General features: G+C 38.0%; 3 protein-coding genes across 4 annotated transcripts; 2 read left to right on the forward strand and 1 right to left on the reverse strand.

The window, feature by feature from the left end:
• Positions 1-382: 382 nt before the first annotated feature.
• Positions 383-823, forward strand: LOC122070025. The gene has a single exon (XM_042634128.1). The coding sequence runs from the start codon at positions 501-503 to the stop codon at positions 705-707; it is 207 nt and encodes a 68-aa protein (XP_042490062.1). The 5' UTR covers positions 383-500; the 3' UTR covers positions 708-823.
• A 1,732-nt stretch (positions 824-2,555) lies between these two features.
• On the forward strand, positions 2,556-2,997 carry LOC122070027. Its single transcript, XM_042634133.1, has one exon. It carries the CDS (start codon positions 2,675-2,677, stop codon positions 2,879-2,881), a length of 207 nt encoding a protein of 68 aa, XP_042490067.1. The 5' UTR covers positions 2,556-2,674; the 3' UTR covers positions 2,882-2,997.
• Positions 2,998-7,259: 4,262 nt separating this feature from the next.
• LOC122070018 (endonuclease 1) lies at positions 7,260-13,193 on the reverse strand. Of its 2 annotated transcripts, none has more exons than XM_042634118.1 (9): positions 12,942-13,193; positions 11,323-11,503; positions 10,674-10,799; positions 10,517-10,572; positions 9,717-9,800; positions 9,438-9,533; positions 9,274-9,338; positions 9,114-9,187; positions 7,260-7,854 (listed from the first exon to the last, which is right to left on the reverse strand). In XM_042634118.1, the coding sequence occupies exons 1-9, from the start codon at positions 13,077-13,079 to the stop codon at positions 7,712-7,714; spliced, it is 963 nt and encodes a 320-aa protein (XP_042490052.1). In that variant the 5' UTR covers positions 13,080-13,193; the 3' UTR covers positions 7,260-7,711. The 2 variants fall into 2 exon arrangements, with proteins under 2 accessions (XP_042490052.1, XP_042490053.1); XM_042634119.1 differs by having other exon boundaries at positions 7,592-7,854; positions 10,692-10,799; positions 12,942-13,190.
• Between the last annotated feature and the right edge of the window lie 5,960 nt (positions 13,194-19,153).

A 19,153-nucleotide genomic window follows, 5' to 3' on the forward strand; every position in this document is an offset into this window, starting at 1 on the left:
TATCTTAGACAGGTTTCGTACTCCCATTGGTTCAGACTCGTTCCTCTGCCCTCCTGGGCCCCTGGGCCTTTTCGTTTTGGAATAGGTAACTGGATCCGTACTAAAAACCGTCCGACAATTTACAGGCCCAATTGTATCTGTCTTAATCACGTCCTTACTGGCAGTAATGCACTCCCATCACTTTACAAAATATCCAACGGTGAATATTTACTTTATCTCTAACCGCTTACTTGACACGTGAACACGCTTTTTTCATTCTTCCCATGATAGGAGTATTGAGCGAATAACTAGTATCCACGTGGCATTCATCTAACAGTTATTATACAGAGAGGATCGATAGAGAGGCAGAAATAGCTCGACCATTAACTCCACCTTCACTATAGAAACGACATGAAAATTTCTTCCCGCTTCAACAACCAGAGCGCAGAGGCAGAGCATTATCCCTAGTGAGGACTGAAGAAGAAGAAGAAGAGGAAGAGAAGGAGGATCGGAGGTGAAAGATGGTATTCTTTTGTTTCCTGGTGGATCAGGATCGGGAAGTGAGGAGCAGCAAGCCGGCGGCAGGGATATGTTCGAGGTGCGGCGGAGGGGCGAGCGTTGCAGATATGAAGACGTCGACAAGATTCTGCTACGTTCCTTTCTACTGGAGATACTGGAAAGCTATCATCTGTACATTCTGTGGAGCCATTCTTAAATCTTACAGATGATTACCGCTTACATTTTGCTTAGTTTTCCCCCTTTTTCTTTCCCTTTTTTTGAAATCTTTTGCATTTTAGGTATTAGCAGTCTTAACATTATAGAAATATATGTTGATTATTGACTACTTTGTTTGAAAATGCTTGGAATGGTTGCGCAAATTCCAGAAACTTAGGGCTAGAAAAGCTGAACTTCTTAAACGGAGCCTTGTTTTCTGTCAAGGAGAAGATCTATGCACATAGGGACGGCGGAAGAGAACAGGGTAAAATCGTTTGGAATCGGCTGGATCGATCGCAGCCGATTCCAGATTCCTAAATCTGTGAAATGATGTTATATTCGAATTTTAATCAACAAACTACTTTTGTTTTACGAAAATAACCTTCGTCNGGGGGGTCTAACCAAACTTGTATCCCTATTAAAAGTATGTCTCCACTTCCTGTCTCACACTCTTTCCGGATGACTTCTCAGAATTGTATCACCCTTCTTTTCCTCATGTGGCTTCATGAATGGCCATGTGCCAATAAATACTGCGCCTGTTGTGCATGTACCAATCTCAATGTCCATCTCACCAATGATCAAGGATTAAAGTATCGGTATTGGTCGTCGTATCGGTCGGCCAAAATTAAGATACGTATCAGAAGGTATCGTATCGTATCGGAGATACGTTAAGATACGCTAAAGATACGCACATAAATGGATAGGAAACACTTTTTTATACACATTTGCATAAAAAAATAATTAAAAAAAGTTATATATAACATGTATTATGCATAAACAGTAAATTGAGAGTATCGCACTAAGAATCCAAGGTTTGTAATTGTCCCATAAATGTAAAATCCTTGTTCTCAACCTTGATTTACACTTTAGTTAGAGAGAAAAATGGTTGGCAGCAACTTTGGAACAAAAACACATAAAAAAATTATGTTTTTCTAAAAAATTACCCATTTTGGGAATTTTATGACCGTATCGGTGTGTATCGGTCGATACATATCGATACGCAACGATACATACCGATACGTATCGATACATACCGAAACGTACATTTCACTTCAATTTTGAATTTTTCACAGAGTATCGGTACGTATCGGTGAGTATCGGTGTGTATCGGTGTTGTATCGGTGCGTATCGGTGGTGTATCGGTGCGTATCGTAGGATACGTATCGATACATAAGGGTTTTAAAATTTTCATGATACGTATCGGTATGTATCATGCCGATGTCTACCGATACTGATACATATCGGCCGATACGGATACATATCGGCCGATACGGCACGATACGCACCGATACTTAAAACCATGCCAATGATTATAGCGTTCCAGGACTGACTTTTCTCCATTGGTGGGCGAGGACCAGTTCTTCATTCATTAATGCGTCTCAAATAACCCGGGCCTTTTTTTGTGCGAATAACCCGGGCCTCACTGGGTTTGAACACTATTGAGACCCTGACACTGTCTTTATATCTTAGACAGGTTTCGTACTCCCATTGCTTCAGACTCGTTCGTCCGCTCTCCTGGGCCCCTGGGCCTTTTCGTTGTGGAATAGGTAACTGGATCCGTACTAAAAACCGTCCGACAATTTACAGGCCCAATTCTATCTGTCTTAATCACGTCCTTACTGGCAGTAATGCACTCCCATCACTTTACATATCCCGAGAAGATATCCAACGGTGAATATTTACTTTACCTCTAACCGCTTACTTTACAAGTGAACACGCCTTTTTCATTTTTCCCATAATAGCAGTATTGAGCGAATAACTAGTATCCACGTGGCATTCATCTAACGGTTATTATACAGAGAGGATCGATAGAGAGGCAGAAATAGCTCGACCATTAACTCCACCTTCACTATAGAAACGACATGAAAATTTCTTCCCGCTTCAACAACCAGAGCGCAGAGGCAGAGCATGATCCCTAGTGAGGACTGAAGAAGAAGAAGAAGAAGAAGAAGAGGAAGAGAAGGAGGATCGGAGGTGAAAGATGGTATTCTTTTGTTTCCTGGTGGATCAGGATCGGAAAGTGAGGAGCAGCAAGCCGGCGGCAGGGATATGTTCGAGGTGCGGCGGAGGGGCGAGCGTTGCAGATATGAAAACGTCGACGAGATTCTGCTACGTTCCTTTCTACTGGAGATACTGGAAAGCTATCATCTGTACATTCTGTGGAGCCATTCTTAAATCTTACAGATGATTACCGCTTACATTTTGCTTAGTTTTCCCCCTTTTTCTTTCCCTTTTTTTCAAATCTTTTGCATTTTAGGTATTAAGAGTCTTAACATGATAGAAATATAAGTTGATTGTTGACTACTTTGTTTGAAAATGCTTGGAATGGTTGCGCAAATTCCAGAAACTTAGGGCTAGAAAAGGGAAAAAAATCATCTGCAATTCCGATCTCGTACAATTCCGTGCAATATCACCTTTAGGCGGTGACACATGTATTAATACCAATCCAATGCTCCAGATCTGATTTAAATGCCTCTTCACTGATTTAATGTTTTATTAGTTGTATCAGATCTGGACCATTATATTGGTATCAATACATGTGTCACCGCCTGAAGATGGTATTACACGGAATTGTACGAAATCGGAATTGCAGACAATTTCAACCCAGAACTTCTTAAACGGAGCCTTATTTTCTGTCAAGGAGAAGATCTATGCACATAGGGACGGCGGAAGAGAACAGGGTAAAATCGTTTGGAATCGGCTGTGTAGTTTGGAATCGGCTGGATCGATCACAGCCGATTCCAGATTCCTAAAACTGTGAAATGATTTTATATACGAATTTTAATCAACAAACTACTTTTGTTTTACGAAAATAACCTTCGTCCCCATTAGACTTCTGAACATGGTTTAATGATTTGGATGGAACAGAATTGGTATAGGCCAGTTGGTGGATGGATACTAATGAAATGTACAATAATAATATTTATAACCTTATCCCTTACTTGAAATAGAAAAAAAAAAAAGAGTAAAAGAAAAATAGAATAAAAGGAGTGCATATGAAACTAAAAGGCGATACATAACAGAAAAAAAAGAACAGCATCTCAACAACATCTCCTACAAGGATTTGGTCACGTGTCTTTGTTGTCCGCAGCAAAGGTAATATATAATTCATTTTTAAATGAAACCAAAGTCATAGTACGGATGGAGTGTATAAAAGGTTTAAAAAATCACTTTTATATGAAATCAAAGGTTTTCTATCCAGTGTAGACCGATACAGGACAAATTCGATCGGTATTGAATCGGTACTGGTATCTGATTCCAACTTCTAAAACTGTGTTTCAAAGTGGATCATCATTACAAATAATGTCGGGGTTCATTAAGAGTGTTAATCGGTCTGGTTCAAGAATTTTTTAGGTCGTATAACAGACGGTTTGAAATATTGAAATGAAAATTGTTTATAATTTATTTTTATTTTAAATTATTTAAATTATTTAAATTTTTAATTTTTTAAACTCAACGTTGATTAACTTGAACTTACCATGTATATGTTAATTGGTTTTAACGGTTTAGTCAGTTGAACCATTTATTAAATGACTTCATCAATTCGATGTCAACAGCTCGATTCAATTTTGATATCCTTAGGATTCATGTGAAAACAATCATGTCATAATCATTATACATTGAATGTGAATAAAAGAAGAATGTGAAAACTTAGAAGGACTTAACAACTTCTAGTTAAGGAAATTGATCCCAGCTTTTGAAACCATGCTTTACACTATACTTTCTTTAAAAACAGTGTTTGGCGTTCACACGAAAGCAATTATCCCATAATTATTTTACATCGAATATCAATGACCCAATATGAAACACTTATAAAGACTTAACAACTTTTACTCAATGACTAATTCTAATCCCAACAAATGATATTGATATAGGCTGCCAAGATATCAAAAGTTATACATGCAATTGCAAGAATGATAATAGATAATGTTGTAATGGAAGTCAATATGAGGAGGAGGCACTGATCAGTTAAGAAGATAAACTTTGTAAGAAAATACAAAGATAAGAACAATTAAAGTTGAATGAAAAAATAATTTTTGTTCAACTCTGGTATCTCTTGGTATATGAAATTGTTGGGTATGGATCTCGAAAAAAATATAAAAGAAAAGTGAACATAGTAATTGAAATGGGAGAAATTAAAGCTGTTGACAACTTGACATCCTCGGCATCATAATGACCGAACTGGGTCAGTTGCACAGTTATGGGGAAGGGGACCATTAATGTATACGCGGCTATGCTATATTCCTATGTTAGATATTTTTGGGTTAGATTCCTTATGTTATTTGGGTGCTTGTAGGTAGGCCGGTCTCCTTTGATCAAAGCCTCTTTAAAGCTAAGGTCACGTTTGGTAAGATATCAACTACCAAGTGCATTGGGAAAGTCTGAAGGAATTTTACAAATAGCCAGCCCAAGCAAGGTTTTAGTATCCGATACCGACAAGCTGACAAAATCGGGTGTTAAGAAAAGGAGAAAAGAATCCTGTCCATTTAAGTGGTTCTATGCCAGACATAGATAGGTGTAAAAAATCCACACTGCTTTGCTGCCGAGATGTCTCCACACGATCTCCTATTGGCCTATATGTCAGTGTAGTAACCATGTAAGTAGACAAGATTCCTTTGACCTTTAGAAAAATATCGATGCCTAAGATTCTAGGACCGGTTTACTCTTGATAATATCGATCTATTGATTCTTATTGGTAATCCATACCAATACCTAAATCAATGAGCCTAAGAGAAAAGAAATTATTAAAGGGGTACTATTGAAAAGGACAATTTTCCTTCACCCATGGAAGAAAGGTGGATACCATGGATATAGAGGATGGTATTGATATTGATATTGATATTGATATTGGTATTGGTATTGGTACAGATACAATATCAATCTAGATCGGATCAGATCAGATCAATGGGTATTGATCTCTTTTGACTTTGTTTTTTTTTTTTTTCTTAAAATATTAATTTTTAATTATTTTACCTGCAATATGAATAATTAATCCGAATCAACCAGGGATCAGTGATCGACCTCAATCAATCGCAATCCAACACAAACGATACCACTAATACGAGACCAATATTTTAAACCATGGGGGGTACTGTTGACAATCATCCATCATTGCACTTGGATGGACAAATGGGTGTCCGATAATGGTGGAAGTTATTTTGGAGCTCCAACATATCGTACACCAGAGGTGGGCCCCAAACCCAAGGGTGTAAGATCCCCCACCCATCCCAATGTGAGGAGTGGATCCAAAATCGAAACCCTCTCACATAATTATGACCCTGCTAGTTCTTCAGTTGGGTCTCATCAAGATATTTATGATCCATAGTTATGAGTGGAACAGTGCTCCTTCAATTCCGAGTTTCATAAACACAAGGTTCCTTAACTTCATTGGCATGCCCCCCACCAGCCTTTAGAGCCTGTAGCCTTAAAGGGAATTAAATGTTAATTAGCCACTTGAATGTAGTATCCTTCCAGATGAAGCCTTGGATAAGTATTCAGCATTCACAGATTTCTATTTTAAAGTTTTTTTGGTCTCGTTTGATACCGACATGAATTATCAATACGAGGGATTTAATACCAATATATCATGGGTGTGGATCAAGTTTTTATACAAGAATCATTCTTGTACGATTTGATCCACATTGGACGGTTTGTGCAATTTCCCTTATTGATAAGAATTTACACTTTGACGTTGCAACCATCCCTCTTCCTAATTGTAAAATGGAAAAAAATAATCGTATGATGTCATCGTGTGGATTCCATCGCACGCCTTTTACTAAAACCCTCCCCTCCTATTGGCTCGAGACCAAACCTTTTTTTTCAAATCTGAGTCCACCCTTATTTGTTGAGAGGTCCGGGGTTCAGCCGATCCCATACCCCATACCCCACATCCCACAACTCTACTTTGTTTCTGTTGGTGTATGATGTCTAGTATTCCGTCGCAGTTTAATCCAAGGAGTACTGGTGCAGCACCTAGACAGGCAGGACGACGGTTCCGCTAGCCAGTTAGCGGGTCGTGGGGGTTGCAAGGGGGGCAGGAGGCCCCCTGCATAGCAAGGGGTGTAAGGGGGCGTAGCCCCCCGCTCGAATTTTTTATTTGAGGGCAATTGTGTACTTTCTGGATTAAGGTTTTTTTCGCTATATATTTGTAGCGAGGGTTTCTTTATCTGTAATGCAAGTAATATTGAGAGGTGTGAGAACGAGCGCTGTAACCCTATTCTCCATTGATAGTGAAGCAGGATCTCATCTCACCAGGGACATAGACAATCTTGCCAAACCTCGTAAAATTCGTGTGCATTGTTTGTTTTGTTTTTCCATTATCTTCTGCATCGTTTTAGGGTTGCGTTTCTACAGTTTCTCCCTCTACTTTCAAGTGGGACTTGAGAGGATCAATGGCCTACTGGTTGCCTTCCTTGTGACAGTTTTCAATACTAACTACAAGCATTATCCTTCAGTCAGGCTAGGTAAATTCTCAAGGCTCTGCAATTGCTGCCTTATCTGATATCATCAATGTTTCTAACATTCTTCAAGGGGAGGCAGCAGCTGTTCGTTCTGGCCTACTTCATACGCTAGCAGAATGTTGTGATCACATCTTCATTGAATCAAATTCCAAAGAGCTCATTTCTTATCCCACAAAGGCAAACTCTAACCCTCCATTGGATGTTCTACCTATGGTTAGAGATATTCAGCATCTCTCCACTTACTTTGGAAGCTGCTTTTTCTCTTTTCTTCCAAGGTCCCTCAATATGGTCAGAAAAACCGTGTCATCTACGTGTATGACAAGTTGGCACTTATCCACTCACTCCATGGCTAGTCCAAATTTGTAATTGTGACTCCATGCGTTTTTTCACGCAATAATGAATAGACTCTCTTTTACGAAAAAAAAAAAAAAAAAGGCTAGGTAAATGGATTCCTGGTCATTCCTGGTCAGTCCTATAACAATTGCCACATGGCACACTAAGATAATTAAAATAATAAATTGAGGAAGGAAAGCTGATGGGATAAGGAGCTGCGATGCTCAAGTTGTTGCCAGGACTTCTTGACGATGGTGGTGGTGGTTTGGCTGGTGTCCAAACACCCGGTTCAAAATCATGGATAACCTCACTCCACCCTGTGCTATCCTTTTGGCAACAATTGGAAATCTAGAATTGAAATACTCATCTGCAAACATTAAGGAAAAGTTTAATTTTGTTAATAGATTTTCAAAGCTTTATGTACTAACTATGGGTGTTAATTGGTCAATTCAATCCAGTTTCACTCGGATGGTAATAGGTCAAATCAAAACCAAATCATTAAGCCAAAATTCTGTGTCAATACGGTTTGATTTGGTTTTTTTATTGGGTTAGCTTAATAGCCTGTTATCATCTGCCAATTACTCGTTTGGTTTTGGTTTTTCCAAAATCATGGCTTTTTAATCTTTTTTTTTTATTTTTTATTTATTATTTTTTTATTATTATATCAGTTTTTGGGTTTGATTCAAATTCCAATTTTGGTTGGTTTAGTTTGGTTTCCCTTTCTTCCAGTTTCATAAGAAAACCATACCACTAAGGTTTGATTCATCCTGAATTAGTGGCTTCTATTGGTTCTACTGGTTCCGGTTGGAAATTGACACCCCTACCCCTATTGATCTTCAAATTTTACTCCCATAGATGAATATATTGAGGCCAAATAGGGAGCACTTCCTACTTGGACTGTTCATGAACCGATCCTCATTTTTAGAACTCAAATTACGACAATTTAGATGTGAACCATCCAGTCTCAATAGGAGTGTCATTGCCAAGCCTGCACTCATTTGACTAATCAAGCCCGATCATTTAAAGACCACACCAGCCTGCATGGATTATTAAACATGTTGGGCTTGAGCCTACATCGTTTTTACACATGTACTACAGGGTGTAATGGGTAAACCTGATGGCAATCCAATTGGCCCGGCCCATTTACAAGCCCAATTTAACCTAATTAGTTTAGCCCAACCGGTTATATTTATATTTTGATTTCTTTGAATAGGATAGGGTATAAATTGATATTTTTATCAATTATTAAATATAATTAAATAATATATTTTTCTAAATTAATGATAATTTAATAAAATATATTAAAGTATCTTAAATCTAACACAATTAAAGATTATTTAAGTAGTGTTTAACGCCCAACTATAAACTGATTAGGAGAAGCTTGGTTAAAATCTGGAATTCAACGAAGCCCAACACAAGATCTACTCATGTCCAAGGTTATAGGCCTGCCAGGCCTACTAAGCTCGACTGAGACCAGCCTGGCCCGACCGGTTGAAACCACTGAGTCTCATGAAGATTAAGAAGTTAAACATTGTACTTGGGAGGTTCTTCAATTATTCCCCTGAATACTAGTTAATATCCTGAGATATTTTTGAATAATGTCTTAGGGTGATGAGGTTATCTTACCAGATAAAGTTTCACCAGCCGTAATACCCTTGTAACCCCATTTGCATGCCAAGTCTATGCTCTCTGCAGCCCACCTGTAATACATGGCCGGTAAAAATGAGAACCTGTGGATCTTCACAGGAAGAGGAAGAAGAAGAAGAAGAAGAAGAGAGAGTCCTACTTGGTTGGACAAGCTGACAGATCATCACAATTTGTCCAAGATGAAAGGTCATCTGACCAGACTCCCTGTAACACCACAATCAAAACTAGGTAAGCCTATCTGATATATTAAAAGAGAACCTTCTTCCTGTTATATGAAAACACAGCTGCTTAGTTAGTTCTTACATGGGTGAAGTTATTCTGTATGTCTTCTTGGAACAGGTCCATATCATTATTATATAATTCCTTTTCAGCAGTAAGTATGATCTCTCTGTCCCAGACCTACACAGTGGGGAAAAAAAATGAATGATTAACAAACAGATGGAGCAAGATTAGCAATCTTCCAAAGAAATTTGAAGTTATAAGTCTCTATATCAGCTAGGTGGTGAGTCTGAATTGAAAGAGTACTGAAGTTCCTGATGAAAAAGGAAATAAAGGAACAGATAGATCTTAGCTAGTACTCACATGGTGAAGGTTAGACTTGTGCCTGAACCAACGTAAGTCAATGGTGTTCCCACCTTCATCACTTGTGAATCCAACATGCATCGGCTGAAAGGACAAGGACAGACGAATGAACATAATTGAGAACAGCCCAGAAGAAGGATATGAAGCTTAAAAAAAAATCGCAAACAAACACATAACATGAAAGAAATTTACATGGTTCAATAAAATTGCCAACATCCACGGTGAGATAAGAAGCCCAAGGGGGTAGCACAGTTGGTGAGTAACGAATTTGGTACGAGCTGTAAACTCGGATGTCCTAAGTTAATTCGACTCCCACTAGGCACACCTTGAGCCCCACTCACACGGGGTGTTTAGTACTCTTCATTGCTTTTAATGAAAGTTGAATGGTTCTCATTCAACCCCGGTATGACCCGATCCATGCGGTTGTGGAGTCAATATGGGCCCGTGGGACTAGTCAGGCCAAAGGCCTGGATACCCATCTTTAGCAAAAAAAAAAAATATATGTTTCTCAATCAATGTAGAATAGGGTCCTTAATTATTAATCTCTAGAAAAAATCTTGTTACAAATTTATGGTGAAACCTGGTACATGTAGTTTACCGAAATATCCATATAATCCTAAAAAATAATTTCTTAGACAACGCAAACATATATGGTTGACCAATTTTTCTAACCCCTAGGTCTCCTAACGCCCTTCAAAGTCAACCCACATATGCAAATGAAGGAATACAAGACATCATCATACCCCAACAAAGGAGGAACACTGAAGAGGCCTAGCTAACATACATAGTATAGCTCATACCTGATGGACATCTCCCATGAAGTGTGCCAAGAATATTAAGGCCTCAGTCATATTATCTGGAATAAGAAATATAAAGAAGAAAGCAATCAACAGTCAAGAATATAAAGCAAAATCAGATGCAGGAGGGCTCTGATATCATGAGAAGTTAAAGCTTTACAAGGGCCGGTTCCCTTACGGCGACGGTCAGATGATCCTTCTTTGTAATGAGCCAACTGAGATGTAAAATTCTGAACAGCACCAGCAACACACATATCCTTCAATCCATGTTGGTCGTGACAATCCCCTTTATAAGAAGGTGGTGATGATAAAACATGTTAGTACTTAGAAATTTATGAGGTATGAGTAAATAGTATTTTAAGGAACCGTTTGACAATATTTTGTTTCTGCGTTCTCTTGTTCCCAGAAATGGAGAAACAGCCTAAAAAGCGTTGATAAAGTTTTTCGTTTCACCCGTTCCTAGAAACACAAATAAAAATTTATCCTATTTACAATTCTAAAAATGACTTTGACGATGTCGTTTCTAGAAATGAATTTGAAAGAAAAAAAAAGGTTGTTGTGCTCGATAAATCTCTCAACTATTTAAACCTAAAAAGAGGCAATTGAACCCTCTCTCCCTTTTGGGCATCCGATGTTATTATTGGGGTTTTTAGTGGCATTATGTCTGCAAAAAACGTTTTGAGAAACATGTTTATCAAACACCAAAAAATCCATTTTTGTTTCCAAAATCGTGAAAAGCTGTTTTTGTTGTTTCTTGACATAGAAATAACAGAAACGATATCAAATGGTACCTAAGTAAAATCACTTACTGGAATAATCAAAGGAGCAAGCTTGATCAGGAGTGTCAATGAAGTGAAGGGGGCTAGACCACCGGTATTTGTACCAGTGACGAATTTGATCCGGCCATGTACATAAGGATGACAAGTCTCCATCAACATTTTCAGGTAGTAAATGACGAACAACCTCTGATGCTGCTGGATCTAGAAGAGACTAGTTACAGTTTAACAGTGATCATTAGTTAGTAGTTATCACAGAGGAAGCATAATCAGATAGTCCCTCTCAAACAAGAGAGGAGGAAGAAGAAGAAAGGGGTGGGTAAGGGGGAGAACATGTAAAAAAAAAAAAAATACAAGGGGTTCTTTATTATTATTCTCTCTTGCTGTCCATGTGATCTCATGAGGATGATTCTTGTAATCTACACAGCCATTGGTATGGTGTGCATATTATTCCTCACGTTAGCATTGTGGGAAGAATGTGGTTTCGCTGGATATACGTGTAGTGCATGTAAACTAGGCGATAATCACATATCTTTTTTGTTTCCAAAATTACCTCTTTCATTTACTAAAAGCTAGTGGATGGGACATGTGTCTTCCGCTGAACATATGTGCAACGGAATCAAACTCTTTTGGGGGTGCCCTCTCCAAAAACAAAAAAAATAAAAAATAATTTGTACAGTTGTTGAAGGTGTGAAAGTGAAATGTTTACTCCGGGTAGAACACAAATGTAGGTAGAAGAAGAGGTAAATGATCGAGGAAAGTACTAATGGGTTGTTTTGAAGTCTATTAACCTAGGCGAAAGTGATTTCATGGTTTCAAGATAAATGCAAGTACCATTTAAGGATGTATTATTATTTTCCTACGATAGGGGAAGTACTAAGGTGGGTGAACCATACTCTATGGGTGGAGAAAAAGTTTCCCCCAAATTTATTATGTCTTCAAACTATAAGCTTTCATGGGACCATCTACAAAGAATTGCTAATATCTTTGAAGAGTTGCGTAACTTAATCAGTATCTTTCTTATCCTTAAGGAAAACTGACAGTGATCCTTGCCTTTCCCTTTTATTGATAAAGGTATGGCTCTTTATATTTGCAACTCCTAATGTTTCTTTGTTAATAAACAAATGAAGTAAATAAGGGAATTCATATCTCACAAAGGTGAGAGGAATGTATATGTTGGCTTCCCAATTTTATGATTAATATGTGCTGCTAGGGATAATACTTTGTAAAGCTGTGAGAAAACTCCTATTGTCATATGCTTATGAAATCAATTTATGGGCATGGTCCACACATAGACACAAGCCATATATGTGATCAAGATGTCATTAAGATATATCAATCTGGGTTGGTGAAATCAAGTTAGAGACCTGTTTGTTCTTGGACTACACACCAAGGATCAACAGGATCAAAAGTTAACTAACCCAATTATCAAAATAAAAATCTTCTAAGATTTTTGAAAATTAAATCAAATTAACAAATAAAAAAACACTGCTAGCTGCTACCCTTTGATCAAGCTAAACCTATTTTAGTTCTAGTAGTATCATAACTGGGACCCAAATAAAAGTAGGTCCCAACACCCAAAACTTGTCAAAATTCAACATGTGGCATCCCATATGTTACAGTGAAGAAATTAAATCAGTTTATATTATTACCTGTGCTATGCGGCAGGTCATGATATGGCCCTCTTTGCTCCAGGCATGAGCTCCTGGTGCTGAGATGAAAACAAAAACAAACCCAATGGACAAAACAAGAAACAGAGGAGACAACCATCTCAATACCTTCATACCCATTTTTTCTCCAACAATTGACACTCTAGTCTTATGATCTTCTTCTCTTTGGTTGTTGACTCAGGAACAGGAACATAAGGGAATTGATCAACTCATCCAATATGTATATATAACGTAAAAGAAGTTCCCATTGAGTGCAAGTTTTCTCATATATGTGTTATGAGTGCCCCAAAAGTCTTCCAAGGCTTTAACTTGAAGATTAAAGAATAAGAAAAAGGAAAGGAACATGGGAATATACCTCAGCATAACTACTTGAGGACGTCAATACCAAAACTGAACTAATAAAATATAAGAGGTAACCAATACTGTTCCCTTTCTTCTTGGCTTGGAAGAATCAGGTACAGTAATTATATGTTCATGAAGCTGGCGTGTTGGGAAGTCTTCAGTGAAGATCTGGCCGGCCACGGATCTTATTCTTCTCTCTCTCTCTCTCTCTCTCTCTCTCTCTCTCTCTCTCTCTACCATGTGGGTCTGGTTTCTGAGACGGCTATTTCCAGAGTAGGCAATCGATAGAGGAAATGTGAGGAGCTCCCACCATGGATAGATGTGTCGACCAATTAATGAGGAGTGTTTGGTGGAATAGATAAATATTTAATGAGAAACCAATACGAAGCGTACGATTGTAGAAGCTAAATTTCAAAAAATGAACTAAGGTCAGAGGTTAGAATCAATAACTTCTAAACTGGATCATAGCTCCAGACCTAGCACAATAATAGCTGTTGCACTACTATCTTTAGTTTTTTTTTTTTTTTTTTTGGATTAAAGAAGGTATATTAAAAATCAAATGCAGGACCACCAAGAGGTTAGAGCCAAGCCAACCAGTGCCACAATACTTGCATTTTTTTTTTTTTTTTTTTTTTTTTTTTGGTAAAAGGCCATGGTGCTTTCACCTCACTTCATTTTTAAGGAAGGGGAACTGAAAAAAGACAATTGGTATTTCTCACGTTCGCTCAGTTTGTTGCAATGGAAGTCTAAAGAGAAGGGAAGTGAAATTTTCATACTTTAGAAATAAATATTTATAATCATTATCCCATGTGATTATATAAATTATTTAATTTTTTTAATCATATTTAGTAATGATATATTTTACATTTAATTTTTAATTTACATATTATAGCAAAGGTTTTTGGATGCAAAGTAAAATGAAATTTTATAACCAAATATGGAATGATTTGAAGTTAATGTTAAAGTTACATGGGTAATGATTACATATATTTTTTTCTTAAGTTTGAAAATTCACTTCCCTTCCCTTCAATTCCCCTTACAACCAAACATAGCCAGAAGGAAAGAACCACTTTTGCAGGCCGGTTTGGACTTTGGATTCGCCCCCTCACACTCACAGAAAAGTCACTTGCCTTAAATACCACTCCTTTATTGGCAACAAAGAACAAAATTGGTGGCCTAGCCAAGTGGTCCCAGCCAACGTCTAGGGGAGGAGGTCATGGGATCGAATCATATTCTATGTAAGTGTGGGTGGGTGGGTGGGTGCAAGAGAAGGTGGTCATTGCTAGTGATGCTCATGCAGTGATGAAATGTTAAAATTAATTATTTAAGAAATGGCCTCATTTAATTAATTACATGTCAAATCTTAGTCTCAAATTCTATCATTTGCCCTCTCTAGGTATCGGACCACTTAACCCCATGCAACCTCTTGGTAGTCTTGAATATTTTTGTACTTCGTTTTTCTATGCGGCCAATTCCAATTGGATGAAAACTTGACATATGAATAATGGACCATAAATTTTCGGCCAAACTTGATCTGCCATGTAGCAAATGTAGGTATCCTCACCTACCATTTTGGCATGTGCTACCTATCGGATTAAAATCTTTAAGAATATACAATCTATAAGCCCAATAGATCACCATAGATAGATTAAGAATACCAAATACGAGAGATAGAAACTATATATAATAAAAACGTACCTTGGTTGAGATCCATAATTAAGGGAAACATAATAGATATCTTTGTGATCCACGTAGCAAAGTACTTCTCCTTTATTCCCCTATCACTTAGAAGGGTTGCATGATAATGCTTGTAGTTTATAAATAAGGAGAGGGATCGTGGAAGCCTTTGTGGAAAATATTTGAAGATGGAATTAGCATCAAAGTTGGCATTTTTTTTTTCAATTATATTTCAGAAAATTTCGTTGTCGATCTGTAATTTTTCAAAGCTTTAATTTGTCCCATGAAAATTATTTTGTTTGGAATGAAATTTGACACAAAAGTAGGAAAACTTAAGGGCCCATTTGATTTTGTTTCCAGAACATGTTTTTCCTTTTTTTTGTGTTCAGAAACAGAAAAACACTCAAAAACTGTATGATTTTTCTATTTCGTTTCACTTGTTTTTGGAAACAGAAATAGAAATTTATGTCTATTTCTTTGTCTAGAAATAGGAATGGAGAAATAAGTCAAACTTGTTTTTCTGTTTCTAACAAGTGGAAGGGACAAAAATTGTGAAAAATTCAATACATCACTCGACCTACTTCAACCCCAACCCATTGTCGAAACTTCTTGCTATCTAGATGCGATGATTCCAACCTAGTTGTGCGAAGCTCACAGTTTTGGATTGTCTTCATCCTTTTGAAGCTCATTTCCACAAAGCATACTTGCCAACGTCATGCCTTCACTCGTGAGTTGCATACCTACAATATCGTGCCTTCACTCGTGTCTTGAACCCAACTACACTGTTGAAAACGTTTCGGGAAGCGAAAAAATCAAACACCTTTTTGTAATTCCAAAAATCGTAAAAATTGTTTCTGTTGTTTCTAGACACAAAAACAGCATAAACAAATTCAAACAGCCCCTTAGACTCTAACAATCCATAAAATTGAGTCCAATCCAACCTATTATTTGCACATACTAGGGCCAAATAGGTAACCCTTCTTATTTGGGCTTTGTATGAAATTACTTGACATTGAAACATTTAATTTCATCAAAATAGAAATTAAATTTGAGTAATATCTTTGGGTGAGGTTATCTTACCAGCTTAACTGTCACCAGGCGTAACGCCCTTGTAACCCCATTTGTATGCTATTTTTATGCTTTCTTCAGCCACGTATTATACACATGGCAAAGCTGAGAACCTGTGGATCAGATCTTCATAGGGAGAGAGAGAGAAGTTCCCATTGAGTGCAAGTTTTCTTCCGTTTTGAGTGCCCCTAAAGTCTTCCAATTTTCCCATTTAGAGAATTAAGATTGAGTTCAACTTGTAAACAAACAATAAGAAAACGGAAAATTAAAGGAACATATATAGGTATATTATATACTCACATTAACAAACTAAAGCAGCTTGAAGACGTCAACACCAAAAATGAATTCCTTAAATAAAAGAGAGAACCAACACGTACATATATGACTTATAATAATAAGAGTAGTTATTATTTGCGCAAGAGATATTATCTTGCCAGGCATAGAGCCCACCTTAAAATTTTCCAAAAGGATATATGTGATTTGCAAAGTTGCCTACATTTATAAAGAGATGAGTAGCTCATTGGAAGATCACCCACAATCGAAATTATAGAATACAAGACATCAACCCTCAACGCATAATTTTTTATTGGGTCTATATATTCCAATAGCAAACACCATTGAAAAATAAGAGGGAAATGTTTCATATATGGTAGTCCATGTATGTGGTTGAGATAACCTACTAATCCGAGTCTATATCATATATAAGAGAAGCGAGATGGCCCCTTTTAAGATCTTAAGGGAGAGCAGGAGTGGTATTCCCGTTGAAGTCGTTCCAGAATTAGGAATCACCTCCGCCCCGACAGACTACTATTAGTCTCCACATTTCCATCTGTCATCCCCGCATCCGAAATGCAAGATGAATTTGAGTGCAGGAATATGGGCATGTAGGAACCCTTTTTCCCTTCTGGAAGTATTGAAATGCTTGTATCACATATCTCAAAAAAAAAAAAATTCTTCTTAGAATATTTGGGTGTGGACTTGATAAAGTCCTATAAACATGAGAAGTGGGTTTACCAGTACTTTTCCCATAAATATTTGATGTCACCTCATACACTTGGTTAATTAGTAAGACAAAATTGGGTGATTATCAAAGCTTCTGATGGTGCCTTTGTGGCAGCAAAATACAAATCTGGGACTTGTTTTTCTGAATCTATGTATAGTGAAACTTATCCATTGCAATGAAAGCTGATGTCTTTGCAATATACACAGAAAATCAACTCTCTCTCTCTCTCTATCTCTCTTAGCCCGGCCCATGTAGGCTCTGCAAGCCCGTCTGGTTTGCTTGGGCTTACATATTTAAAATTAGTTCCACCCCAGCCCTAGCCTGGACTTGAATATGTAAGCTAGGTTAGAGCCCGGCCCAGCCTTGACGTATAATATATTAGATCTTTGATATTTCATATAAATTTGGACCGTTTAGCCATTAAAAGCCCAAGGCCCATAGATAATTATAAACGCAACATTCTTCTTTCTTTTTTTATTCTATAAAAGTGGAGAAGGGAACGAGATGGTCAAGAGGTTTGAAGAACTCCTAATGAGTGTGGACTTAATGTACCACAACTTCAACAATTAAATGAAACAGCATTGTAGCACTATCCTAAATATCTCAACATATAGGACAAATGGGCTAAAGATTTAAGAAGGAATACAAAAGGTAAAGGACAATTAATAGTTAAGAAAACAGCAAAACATAGACCTTTCACGGGCTTAAAGGGATTTCTAAGACGTTGGATACACTCATTTGGGACATTGACCACTAAATTAAGTTTTCCTCAAGCCACGATGAATGCTTCATCAAGTATATTAATGAGAGAAGGATGGATGTCATAATAATGAAAGCAATATTGATATCGTACTGATGAGAGAGATTTTTTAAACATCCAACTAATAAGTAATATTGTCTCATATTAGCAGGTGAGTCGTCTTCCATGGAAAAAGAAAAAATTCTTCTTTGACTAGTTGAATTAATGAAATCTTTGTCCATAGCTATCTGAGCGATCAATACGTGTTCAAACGGTGATTCAAAGATTATGCTTCTACTGACCAGAACAGAATCATCACGCCAGAGTCATTGAATTTACCGCTTAAACAATATTGATTATCCAAGTAACTATGGGCAAAACCTGAACAATCGGATAAACTCAATTCCCTTACTTATGCATTGGGCAGAATTGGCCTAGCAGTGAGACCCAAAAGCCGGGTAGGGCCAGGCCCGAACCTGAGCACGAATCCTTTACCTAGCAGTTGAGGCCCACCTTTGGGAGTTGGGACCATTTAGTGGGACTGGGGAGTTTAGTCTGCTCCTTTAAGTACTTACTGGATGGAACTACGGCGCCACAGAGAAAAGCAATCACGGACAGTCAGATCGCACAGAAGTGGCCAGAAAGAAAGAAAAGTCGGTGTGCCAGGTGGCAGAAATGATAACGTCACCCATGTGGGAACGTGGCCCGGTCCGCCATGTTTGTTCATACTGGTTTGTCCTCTCCCCAGTCCCCAGTCCCCAGTCCCCAGTCCCCACTGGTACCCACACGGCCACACCCCCTCTCACTCGGTCACTCGCTCACTCGCTACCTCACCTCTCAATTTAAAAAGTAGTAAGTGTTGGCCTTGCGTTGACAAAAATACCCTCAGATAAAAAAAAATCTTGTAAAGCGTTTGAATGGACGGACCAGATCTGACTGGAGATCTCACAAATCATAATTGATTGACGCAATTCGCGGCTATAATCACGGAGAGTGTGTGAAAGGCAAAGAACGCTGGAGACGTCCACTCCCTTCCTTTCTGAAAAATCGGTTCGGGATCGAAACGGTGTCCGATCCGATACCCGAGATTAAAAACCTTACGTAACAGCTGATTTTCTTTCACGAACGACAAAACCAAGTAACAAACGGTTCCAGCTCGACGCCACAAAACAGGGGTTAATGATAGGGACGTTAGTGCCTGTGAAAAAATAAAGGCACCGATAGAGACGTTAGTGTTCGTGGCCATGTGCCTGAGGAACCCCTCCGTTTTTTAAACAAATTGGTAATCTTGACGGCGACTTTCGACGTTTCATACGTAACGGTCATCGGGGCAAGATTCTCTCCCCCCGCCCCACCGGGCCCTCC

The sequence above is a fragment of the Macadamia integrifolia genome, unplaced genomic scaffold (genome assembly GCF_013358625.1).
Source record: "Macadamia integrifolia cultivar HAES 741 unplaced genomic scaffold, SCU_Mint_v3 scaffold808, whole genome shotgun sequence".
In the NCBI taxonomy this organism is placed as follows: Eukaryota; Viridiplantae; Streptophyta; class Magnoliopsida; order Proteales; family Proteaceae; genus Macadamia; species Macadamia integrifolia.

What these genes read in the sequence shown, in the direction of transcription:
- LOC122070025 (XM_042634128.1), top strand. Translation starts at nt 501, where the DNA reads ATGGTATTCTTTTGTTTCCTGGTGGATCAGGATCGGGAAGTGAGGAGC.
- LOC122070027 (XM_042634133.1), top strand. Translation starts at nt 2,675, where the DNA reads ATGGTATTCTTTTGTTTCCTGGTGGATCAGGATCGGAAAGTGAGGAGC.
- LOC122070018 (XM_042634118.1), bottom strand. Translation starts at nt 13,079, where the DNA reads ATGGGTATGAAGGTATTGAGATGGTTGTCTCCTCTGTTTCTTGTTTTG. An exon ending in TGACCTGCCGCATAGCACAG is followed by an intron (nt 11,504 to 12,941) that starts GTAATAATATAA and finishes AACTGTAACTAG; the next exon opens with TCTCTTCTAGATCCAGCAGC. An exon ending in TCATGGGAGATGTCCATCAG is followed by an intron (nt 9,801 to 10,516) that starts GTATGAGCTATA and finishes TTGTCCTTTCAG; the next exon opens with CCGATGCATGTTGGATTCAC.